This window comes from Dipodomys ordii, unplaced genomic scaffold, assembly GCF_000151885.1.
Source record: "Dipodomys ordii isolate 6190 unplaced genomic scaffold, Dord_2.0 Scaffold3, whole genome shotgun sequence".
NCBI lineage: Eukaryota > Metazoa > Chordata > Mammalia > Rodentia > Heteromyidae > Dipodomys > Dipodomys ordii.
In genome coordinates, this window is record NW_012267219.1 from 36,787,586 (window position 1) to 36,799,767 (window position 12,182).

Sequence of the window (12,182 nt, forward strand, 5' to 3'; positions counted from 1 at the left end):
GCTCTTCAGCTCAAAGCAAGTGCTCTACCGCTTGAGCCACAGCACCACTTCCAGTTTCCTAGTGGTTTATTGGAGATAAGAGTCTCACGGACTTTCCTGCCTGGGCTGGCTTTGAACTGTGATCCTCAGATCTCAGCCTCCTGAGTAGCTAGGATTACAGGCATGAGCCACTGGTGCCCGGCTTTTTTTCATTTTTAAAGAGAAACAATTACAGAGTTAAAGAAGACCTCACGGTTCTCATATTACCTGCTGAAATTGCTGTTAATAATAACAAATGAAGCCGGGCACCAGTGGCTCACCCTGTAATTCTAGGTACTCAGGAGTCTGAGATCTGAGGATCGCGGTTCAAAAGCCAGCTAAGGTAAGAAAAGCCATGAAGCTCTTATCTCCAATAAACCACAGAAAACTGGAAGTGGCGCTGTGGCTCAAGTGGTAGAGCAGTAGCTTTGAGCTGAAGAGCTGAGGGATAGTGCCCAAGCCAAAGTTCAAACCCCATGACTGACAAATAATAATAATAACAACAACCAAGGAATGTTGCTTGAGAGAAAAATTCGAGATTTCTGAGTATTGATACTTTAAGAAGTTATCTCTATTGTGACCTATATACAATGTATTTCAACAGTCACCATTAGTGTGCAGCTCATTCTCTCCTGTTCAGTAATCTTTCATTAAAAGTCACACTGCATCTATCCAAGAAGACTGCATGACCATTTTTTTAAAAGTGGCTCCCACTAATTTTTTGGACTGTTATTAGCAGGACATGCTGTCTATATCGTTGTTTTCTCACAGGGTCATTAGATAGCATTTCTAAAGAGTTCCATGTAGAGCTAGTTTTAAAATGTCTACATTATGTCTGTAAACTGAATGGTTGGGCATTTTGTTTCCATAGCAATATGTCATTTATTTGTAGCTGCAACTACTGAAGGCTAACTACTCATGAAGTCATTTCAGTCTTTGGAGCTGGAGCCCTTTTGATGGTAACGAGTTATAGCCCCTGTGTTTCAGTGATTCCATGTAGAAAGAGTTTCTTTTGCTGGAAAGCTTTGGCAATAATCATTCTTTCTGACATATGGTGTCACTTAACATGTGCTTGGCGTGTTCTTTTGTTTCACAACTTAGACATGTATTGAGGGCTTAATCAGTCTGTTTAGATCCATTGTTGGCCATTTGAAAATGTTAGGTAGTAAAAAAAAAAAAAAACACTACTTAGATTCAGTATCAGGACAACTGGGAGTGACAGCCCATGTATCAGATAGGGAGGTTAAAAAAAATGATTGTTAATACCAAAGTAGGCAGTCAAATTGGTTGTCTTTTTCACTTGAAATTACTAAAACAAACATTGCTAAAAAAAATTTAGGTAGTCTTCAGGCCGTGAGATTTCAAGGTCAGCATGCCTAAAGAAAGGAGGCTCCTGTACCACATGACTGCCATGCCAACTCTGGCTTCATCTCATCTGTCACCCTGCCCTTCTTACCCATCCTTAGTGTCTGCCCTTGCACATCTCTGTGTTTGGCTTTCATTTTACTAGGTTGGTGAAAAGTCTTACATCAAAAATTCTAGAGAAATGTGATTGGACTCCACTGCAAATTAGTTACCATATTCTTGGTTTTCTTATATTTTTATTTTCTTAGAGCCCACATACTGTTATTTTGAGAATTTAACAAGCATGGGCTGGGAAAGTGGCTTAGTGGTAGAATGCTTGCCTAGTATGCGTGAAGCCCTGGGTTCAATTCGTCAGTACCAGCTAGGCAGAAAAAGCCAGAAGTGGCGCTGTGGCTCAAGTGGTAGAGTACTAACCTTGAGCAAAAGAAACTTAGGGACAGTGCCCCAGGCCCTGAGTTTAAGTCCCAGGGCTAGCAAAAAAAAAAATTAACAAGCAAAATGAATTTACATTGCTATTGTAGCTTTGTAAAGGAAAATTGTGCTCTAGTTTTGTTTCTGTTTGTTTGTTTTGGCCAGTCCTAGGACTTGAACTCTGGGCCTGGGTGCTTTCCCTGAGCTGCTTTTTGCTCAAGGATAGCCTCTACTACTTGAACCACAGTGCCACTTCCAGCTTTTTCTGAGTAGTTTATTAGAGATAAGTCTCATGGACTTTCCTGCCCAGGCTGGCTTTGAACCTCAATCATCAGATCTCAGTAGCTAGGATTACAGGCGTGAGACACCAGCTCCAGCACGCTCTAGTATTTCTGACTGGCCATGTGCAACCAAGCAGGAAGTGTGGGTAAAGGCTTTACATTTATGCAATCATCCTGGGAATAGTGTGGCTCAGCATGCTCAAGCTAAGAATAACCTAGTTTGTATTTTATATAAAACATTGGAACAGACCATTTTGTTTAATTTTTTTAGTAAGTGTCCTTTCATCTATGAAAAGCTGTCTTAATAAATTTATTTCATTTGTAAGTAGAATTTCTAATGTCCATTTTACTAACCGTAGAGCTAAAAAAATCCTGCAAGACATGTGCTGGTAGCTCACATCTGTAATTCTAGCTACTCAGAAGGTTGAGATCTATGGGATCAAAGGTCAGTTTCAGCCCTGGCAGGAAAAAACCCTGCGAGACTTCATCCTCAAAATAACTGGCAAAAAACTGGGCCAGAAGCATGACTCAGATGGTAAAACACCAGTCAAGACAAGTGAGTGCAAGGTCCTGAGTTCAAACTGGTACCAGCAACTAACTAAATAAATAAACTGCAAAAGGTAGAATAATGAAAAATAATTTGTATCTCAGCATTATTTTGTAAAAAAAAATTTGTTTAACCAATCTAGTTGTATAGTTTAAAAGTAATTTCTTAAAAGTCAGGTATGGTGGCACAAGCCTATTATCCCAGAATTCAGGAGGCTGAGATGGAAAGATTGAAAGTTTGAGGCCTACTATGGAGTCTGGACTCAATAGCAAGACCCTATCCATTTAAAAAATGGAAAAATATATTTTTTAAATACAAAAACTGAATTTGATTCCAAAAATGTCACCTTTGTTATCTGTGTATGTAACAAATCATTGCCCAGGTTCTGTTGTTCCATAATTTGGGGGTTGTGTGGCTTGGTATTTCTGGCTTGGCTTTCTTTTTTGCCAAGGTAACAGTGCTTTTATGATGGAGTTTCCAAAGTCATACATGCCCCTCTCCCCGACTTCTGTGGAAGAGCCTCCAAAGAATTTGTGAACATTTTTCATACTACCGCACAAGTGGTCTAAGGGGCCACACCATCAACTTAGCATTGTTAAAGTCTTGACGCCTTTCAGTGAGTTTATCCAGAAGGTCATGTGGAATCATAGACTTTTGAATTGGAAGGGCTCTGGGCTGCTGCCTCACTGCCCATGAGGTAGAACAGAGTGTGTGACAGTACTAGCTATGGTGTATCATTAAATTAGGACAAGCACCTTTGACCTCGTGGCTTGAGATGGTTGCCCGTCAGTCATGCTCAGGACAGTTCCCTCCGTGTTCCACATTGGGACGAGCTTCATTCCCCTTTCTCTGTCTCCTTTTGAGGAGACCTGAGGACATGGCAGTCAGAACTTGACAGTTTCCCTTTGGTTCTGTCTTCCTTGTAACACTAAAGAAAGAATTGAATGCACACATAACTTTCTCCTAACTTCTAAGGAGCAGATTATCACCGTGCCAGGAGAGGTTTAGAGGGATTATGTTCTGTTTCTCGCCGTGGCAGAGTTCCAGGCAAACCTGTGAAGGAGTGAGTTTTAGGACCATATGTGATCTACAAAGCCCTGCTCCGCTGCATCCACCTTGAAACACTTAAGTGGGTTGCTTAAACCTGTTAAGTGTGTTCTTAGTTTTTAAACATCTCTTTTAAAGTCTACAAAAAGCCTCAATATCTCCTGAATAGTGAGGTAAAACATCCGTTAGGAAAATTCTTTTCACATGAATACTAACGATTTGACAAGTCTCAGAAAAATTAATGTTGTGACAAAAGTAATTGGGGTTCTGCTCATTTTCAGCAGTGTGTGTTTTTTGATTCAGTGCCCTTGGCTCTTTTCTCCTTACAAGCTTGCCTTTGTAATTGTGACCAGTCCTCTTCACTGTCCCTTCTGGCCTCCTTTTTCCACTATGAAACTCTTAGAATATTTAAAAATTTTAGAAGTAGTACACATGAGCAAAATGCTTGAGAATGTTTGTTTTCTTCCTCCCAATGAACATTTCTGCTTCAGGTTCTTCTGCAGCTTGGGCTGTGGCTGCCAATGCCAGATGGCACCGTTTCTGAGAGAAGAGTTAGCTTTTGCTTAGAAGTAATACCACAAACAATGCCAAATTAGCATAAGCAAATGTCAGTGAGTGAGCACAAAGCCAACACTCTTTCTGTCTTTTCTTCCCTCTCTAGGCCATGGGTGTTGAGAGTGACCAGGAAATTGTGCAGATGATTGGGACAGAGGAGCACGTGATGGCCGCCTTTGGGCCCAGTCTGGAGGAGTGCCAGAAAGCTCAGATTTTCACACAGATGCAGGTGTGTCTTTCCCTGGTGTCCTTGGCTCTAAACGGAATTGAGCTCTCATGCGGCTCAGTGATAAGGTGTCAGGTGCAGTGGTTTTTGGGGTGGTGGATTGCGGCAGGGTGTTGGGGAGATGGGAGCAGTTGGAGAAAGTTCCTTTGGCTCATTAGTGTGGATTGGATGGGGAATTTGCTAGACAAATTAGGAGCCTGTGGTCTCTAATTTAGAAGAGGACTATATGGCCAAGAGAGTTCTGTTCTTATATAAGGACAAAACCTTCAGTTTAAAAAATGTGTAGCACAGGGCGCCTGCGGCTCACGCCTGTAATCCTAGCTACTCAGGAGGCTAAGATCTGAGGATCTTGGTTCAAAGCCAGCCCGGGCAGGAAAGTCCGTGAGACTCTTATCTCCAGTTAACCACTAGAAAACCGGAAGTGGCGCTGTGGCTCAAGCGGTAGAGCCTTGAGCTGAAGAGCACAGGGACAGCGCCCAGGCCCAGTGACCGAAAAAAAAAAAAAATCTGTAGCAATTCTAGTGTAGAGGGTTGAGGAGCCATGCACTTTCTTCTTGTCATCTTGTTTTTCTTCTCGTATTGGGGACCAAACACATAGCCTATGCGTGATAACCTGGGACTCTACCACTGAGTTATAGCCCCCATCCTTAATGTGTCTCATGGCTTTTTTCCAGCTGAGCCACTTTAGGCATCCAGTTGTTTGTGATCTCTCTTCCGTTTCCTAAATGCCAGTTACTCCAGACAGTAAGAAAGGCCCAGGAATTATCCCACCACCCTTCCCCCACAGGTCCTCACTGACTGCTCAGCTCCTCCAGACAGAATCTGGGAATTTTAGAAGACTCAAAGATGACAATATTTCATTATGCTGAACATAATAAAAACAACTGTACTTCCCACATGGGCTAGCCCTAGCAGCCATACTCAGGATGTCTAGTCTCAGGCCTGTGAAGTGTTTGCTAAGTAAAAATCATCATAACATTCCTCATAGCCCAGCTAGGTGTAGGAATTCCCTACTATACAACTGCAGTAGGCAGTTCTGATTTGTCCATATGTATGTACATTGTCTATTCTCTGGGTTCGTACGACAATATAGAAATTCTAGGGGTATCGTCCTGCCTTCCTCATCAAACTTAGGGCTCCTCATGCCTCCTTCGCACACTAAGAGACTGGGCATCATTTGTTTCCTGGGAAGAGGTAACATTGTGATATATCACAGGGATACTCTTCTCCTCTGAGTTCCTCCAGTTCTTCCTTAAAGAAGAATCTTTAGACCTTTTTCCTAAAGAACTACACAAACACGCTTTTAAAAAAAATTCCTATAATACTCAAATGACAATCTTACAGGAAGAAAACAATCGAAAAACTAAAAAGGGAATAGTTGTGGTGTTATGTCATTGGTTTATAGTAAATGTTGATTTTTTTTTTTTTTTACTACTCCTGGTATACTTTTCTTTATAACCAAAGTCTTTATCTTTGGTGCTTACAGTGTACATTGTGTGTGTGGGTAGGTACTTACCAAAAGATTACCAGTGATGTCATTCAAACATTATTATCTGATTTTTATAGGCACTAAAATATATAGGGAATAAAGTAAGAAGGCAAAGAATGTGGGGAGGTGGACCGAAGAAAACCAAAATAGAAGAAGCAAGAGAGCTCCTAGCTTCTACCATTCTGACCCATGTACCGGTAAGTAACACTTTAGTAACTGAGAATAATGATTGTGGAATCCGTGAATTTCTACTGAAGAATTGTGAATGATAGTTTGTACTGTTGAAAGTGTATTTTTAAAGAGAATTTTAAAAAGAGGACAACACTTTCCCCCTGGAAGTAATTTTCCCTTATCTGCATATTATTTGTTTAGAATGTTAGTATAGTCATTCATTAGCATGAAGTTTATTCTGTCATGCTCTTTCAATCTTATGGTTATTTTGTATATATAAAAGAGTGCTAGTACTAGAAATTATAGTTTCAAAAGAAAGCGCTGATGTCTTACATATTTTAAAAATAAAACAAGCAGGTCTAAAGGCATGGCTTAAGCAGCACCTGCTTTACAAGTGCAAAGCCCTAAGTTCCAACGCCCCAGTACTTCCCCCCCCCCAAAACCAATTCACCGTACCTTTTCCATTTCATTTTTTATTATGGTAAAATATGTGTAAATTTAATATTGTAAATAACAAGTACATTCACATTATTGGATGGCTGTTTCTACAATAGATGCTTTTGAAAATGCTTACTGGATGAGTTCATCTTCTAGATCTTGAGTTCTAAAATTTACACTGTCCAGACTTTATCACTTACAAGGAAAATTCTGTCATCACAACAGGCTGGATCATCTGTCCTATCACCTGACTTTGTCAAATAACTGTTGCATGGCAGACAGTGTTGTAGCCCTGTTCCTGATATCACTGCATAGAAAAAATTTCCAAAGCTCAGTGGCTGAACATGACTATATATTATATTTCTCCTTGTACTATAGTTTGCTGAGTTTTTTAATAGATATTTTTATTGTAAACATACTGTACAGAAGGGTTACAGTTACATGAATAAGGTAATGAGTACATTTCCTATCAAGCATTGTTACCCTCTCCTTTGTTTTTCCCCTTCCATCCTTTCCCTCCCCACTTCCCTAACTCCTCCCCCTCCACCAAGTTGTAAAGTTCTCTTTCAACATAGTATCTTGTACATCTCATTGTTACAATGGGTCATCCTATATCCTTGTTTCAGCATTTTGTTATTTCCCTTCCCCTCTCCAAATTAGAAAAATGTATATACAAGATGCAGGCACCGGAGTCAAATTCAGTGAAAAACAGGAGTGATAGCATGGGGGAAGAACATACAAAAGAAACAACAACAACAACAAAATCACATAGTACATTCTAAGTACATTAAAAACAACAGCAACAAAGATAAAACTTCTGGGGGAGGGGGGCGGTTGGGAAGGGATGGGAAGGGGAAACAAAGGAGGAGGAAACAATGCTTGATAAGAAATGTACTCATGGGCTGGGAAGGTGGCTCAGTGGTAGAGCGCAAGCCTTGCATGCCTGAGGCCCTGGGTTTGATTCCCCAGCACCACATAAGCAAAAAGAAAAAAAAGCCGGAAGTGGCGCTGTGGCTCAAGTGGTAGAACGCTAGCCTTGAGCTGAAGAGCTGAGGGACAGCGCCCAGGCCCAGAGTTCAGGCCCCACGACCAACCCCCCCCCCCAAAATAAAAAAAAAAGAAAAGGAATGTACTCATTATCTTGCCCTTGTAATTGTAACCCCTCTGTACAGTATTTTCACAATTAAAAAAAAAAAGATAAAACTTCTTGTGTCCCTATCTTGGGGTTCATTTCGCTTAGCATCCTCTTATATGGTCATAGGTACATAGCTTTTGACCTTTTCTGCTTGTCCTATACATATACTAGTTATTGCAAATAAGGGAAGCCATATACTATAGTTTGTTGGGTTTAACCTTAAGTTGGGAGAAATTCTCATTCCCTTTCTTTCATGAGGTTGCAAGTAGACAGCAGCTGAGGCTGGAGTTATCTGAAGACTCAGCCAGGCTGGATGTCCAAGGTGGCTTTCTCTATATCAGAGTGTCCTGGACTTCCAGAAGGGACGTGAAAGTGCCAGGATACTGAAGAGGTAGGCCTAGAATTGGCTTCCACATCGTTTTTGCGGTATTTTCTTGGTCACACTTATCAAAGGCCAGCTCCAAGGCTGATGAAGTACACAGAATGAAGGAGTTTCAGGAGTCACCTTTGACGACAGTTACCACAGGTAGTATGGAGATAGTGTGTGTTTTCTCAAACTTTTTTTTAATGATTTGTGAATTACAGGTTAAAGAATTTAATTTCCGAGCCAAATGTATTTATACTGCAGTGATGGTACGAAGAGTAATCTTGGCTCAAGGCGATAACAAAGTTGATGACCGAGACTACTATGGTAACAAGCGACTGGAATTAGCAGGACAGGTGATTTAACCAGTCTTACTTTATTTTCACTGATAAGCATTAGTTTAATATTCATTTCAGAGTGTAAGAACAGACATTTTAATAAAATATTGTTTGCGTATAGTTTGAAGTATACATTTAAAAAAAAACAAAAGTATACATTTTTTTCATACATCTATGTAATAGACTTAAGAATTTCTTTAACTGAAAAACAATTCCTTAAATGTGCTGATAGTATGTTACCTACATTATATCTTTTGTTGAGATGTTTACTGTTCTTGTAAGGTTGGAAATGAAATATGACTCTAAGTACTGTTTACTTATTGAATCAACAAATATTTATTAAATAGCTTAATATGTTCTGTGCCTACTCCTAGGTTCTGGGTATATGGAGAGAGAGAATAAAGCAGGTGAAGATCCCTTTTCTCTTGGTCATACTAAATCTCCTGGGAGAGAAATGATCACACTTTTGAAAACATTAGTAGATTAGTGAGGAGAATATGTCTCTAATCTCATTTTAAAGTCTTAGCTGATAACGCTATCTTGAGTGTCTAAAAATCTTTGAAACGTTATTTTACCATTCCAATCCCAGATTACCTTTAAATCAAAGAGCTAGAGACTTAAATGCTATTACTGTTTTCTTTTTCCATTGATTATATGGAAGTACCTTGGTGTGATTCTATTATTATCCTAATTATAGTTTATTATATTCTTAAGTCTTTAAGCTTTTTTTTTTTTTTACCAATTTTGAGAGATTTAAATATCTTTTTTTTTTTTTCTGGCCCTGAACTCTGGGCTTGAACACTGTCCCTGAGCTGCTTTTCCTCAAGGCAAGCCCTCTTACCAATTGAGCCACAGCACCATTTCTGGCTTTTTTGAGTCATTTATTAGAGATAAGAGTCTCACAGACTTTTTTGCCCTGGCTGGCTTTGAACTGTGATCTTCAGATCTCAGCCTCCTGAGTAGCAAGGATTATAGGCATGACCACAGGTGCCTGGCTTAAATATCTTTTTTTGTACTATTCTTTCTCTTCTTTTCTTCTGACTCTAATTTTACTGATGGGCCTTTTGGTACTTAGATTCTATTAATTTTTTCCCTTTCTTCTGACTGGATGATTCTGTGATCTATTTTCATACTATTTTATGTCATTTATAATTTATTGTTATAGTCACATGGTTAATTAGCCTAAATATTTTATCTTTCAATTCTAGAAATTTCACTTGGTATTATTTCATGACTTCTGTTGATATTTCTTGTTTGTCCAACCATACTTTCATTTACATCTTTGAATTTTAATAGCTGTTTGAAAAGTCTTTGATACTCTTATCATCTTAATCACTTTGAGTCAGTCTTTTGATTAGCTTTACATCTCAATACTGGTTTGTTGAGTTTTTTTGTATGTATTATTTTGGATTCCATCTTGATAAAATCAAGTATTGGGATGTTAGGGGAAGGATTCCCTTTGTCAGGATGATCAGAGTAGATTTCCAAAATGATGTATTTTAAACCAAGGCCTCCCACACTCAGAGTGGACACTTGAAGGAAAGAAAGGCAATCTCACACCTGGGGAACTGAATTCCAGCAAAAACACAAGCTGGATGTATCTAAAGCACACTAGGCTAGGGATTTGGATTTAACTTTACAGTGGAATAGAAAACCTTTGGGGGCATGCTCTTCAGAGGAGTGACAGATCTGAGTTTTCGTTTGGGAAGCTTTGATTAAGAGATGAACAGGCCAAGAGGCAGTGGCAGTGTTCCAGGTGAGAAAGGATGGTGGCTGAGATGATGCCAGCAGACACCACCACTTCTGAATTCAAAGCTAGAAGTCATAAGTTAGAGCCATTTTCATTTGGGGGCAAAGTTATTGGTGTCTAGACTATTGGAAGTTCTGTTGGGTTACATGCTTGGCTGACCAACTTTGACCACATTCAGATTGACTACCGTGCTTCTGATATCCTCACCACTCACAATCTGAATGTTTGCTAAATTTTAATTGGAAAAAAATCATGTTGTAGAATTAGTCCATTAGAAAAGAAAGTTGGTTGCTTAGAGGAATAAGGACTAGATCAGGGAGGGTGGGGAAAGGAGAGACTATCCTGTTGCTTAAGAAATTAGAATTAAAAAGAGGGCTCCCATGTGCAAGAAAACATAGCTTTATAAACAATGTAAAGACATAAAAGGTATTGTGTGAGGAAAAATGTGGAGAAACAATAGCAGCTAATTTCACACCCCATGGGACGAAGAAGTATAAATGTGCTCCAGCTGGAGATAACAGAGTTGTCTCCACTGGTCCAGCCAGTTCTCAGAGCTTTGCCTCAGTTTTGCTGCCACCAGAGGGTTGGCAGGCCAGCCGCCAGTAGAGGTGTTAGCAAAACCTAGCGATTTCAGGCTTAATCTTTTCACCTACCTTTTCTTTTTCGGTAATGTGTTCATTATTTGCCGCACATTACTCTATTCTTTGTCTGCAGGTTTTTTTTTTGTTTCTAATGCAGCTTGCTTTGTATGGGTGAGATATGGAATGGTACCAAAATCCGGCACCTTGGAAAGCCAGGGATTTCCACCCTGTGACAAAAGAATGCCGTCTTGACTTCAGAGATTGCCTAATCCCAGCTGTTCTGATAATGTAATTAAGGCTGCCTAATGTCTTTAATTTTGCAACCAGTTTGTGTGAAAAGGAGAATTTGGCACTCTGAAGGCTTAAATACTAAATAGCAATCTCAAGACGCCTAATTAGAATTCTCTGACATTAAGCTAATTGGTGAAACTGTATTTCAGCAGCTTAACTTCTTTATTAATTTTTTTAGCATTTTCATGGAAAATTAATTGATGAGCTGTCAGCATTTTTTCCCTTAAATATGACTTACTCAGTAGTGGTCCTGTCCTTGCTCCTCAGACTAGCAATGAAAGGTATTGAATATTATCACCAGCATTCATTCCTTTTAATCATTTTACTCTTGACCTAAATAGTGTGGCTTGTGTGACTTGGCCTTTCCGTTTCTCACTGCTGTGGTAACTGGACAGCACTATTTCTCTTAGCTTGAAATTTAGGGGTGGAGAATTTATTAATGAGGCAGTTTTTCTGTTGAGTGTGCACTTACTTTTTACTTATTTAGTACCAGGGACATTTCTTTGTATTTGAATCAGATGCTACAACAGACTCTACTGTGATCCAAAAAGAAAAAAACAACTTTGTCATAATTTGAGACACAGTGTTTAAGTGTGAAAGACTAATTAAAAGAGAGCTGAGCTTTTGTGGTTTAGGTTAAGGGCATTTGATTCTGCTCAGGATGCTTATTCAAGTTCCTTTTGCCAGTTTCCACAGGAAGTGGCTGAAATGGGCCTCTCATACCCTCTCCCCCTCTGCACCTGCTCCCATTCCCATGTTCTTTCTTGCCATGAGTGAAACTGCCGGGCTGACTAAGAAAGGATTAAGCTCTCAGGGAGGAAGTTTTCTTTTTAGACCACTTCTGACAGTCAACTCAAGTCCAAGTTTCTCACTTTCCTATCTGCAAGTTGATTTTAGTAGAAAAGTGGAGCATGTATCTAACTTACTGGGGAGGAGCGGGGAAAGAACATAGAATCTAGTCCCACTTAAGAAATTCTTTTTTCAAAGCTAGCTAAAGAAGACTCACTTGGTTTGAATGCCTTCTTCATTCAGAGCCAAAAACTGCCTGTATATTATAAACATTCAGGAATAACCTCTCTCTCTGTCTCTGTCTCTTTCTGTCTCTGTCTGACACACACACACACACACACACACACAAAACTGCCTGTATATTATAAACATTCAGGAATAACCTC

At 39.6% G+C, this 12,182-nt stretch overlaps 1 protein-coding gene across 1 annotated transcript in view; it reads left to right on the forward strand.

The window, feature by feature from the left end:
- Window positions 1-12,182, forward strand: part of Polr3b (polymerase (RNA) III (DNA directed) polypeptide B) — a 91,721-nt gene that overhangs the window by 19,781 nt on the left and 59,758 nt on the right. Inside the window, exons 10-12 of the mRNA XM_013022600.1 lie at window positions 4,331-4,453; window positions 6,017-6,136; window positions 8,269-8,403. Coding sequence (XP_012878054.1) covers window positions 4,331-4,453; window positions 6,017-6,136; window positions 8,269-8,403 — 378 coding nt within the window. The remainder of the gene's footprint in view (window positions 1-4,330; window positions 4,454-6,016; window positions 6,137-8,268; window positions 8,404-12,182) is intronic.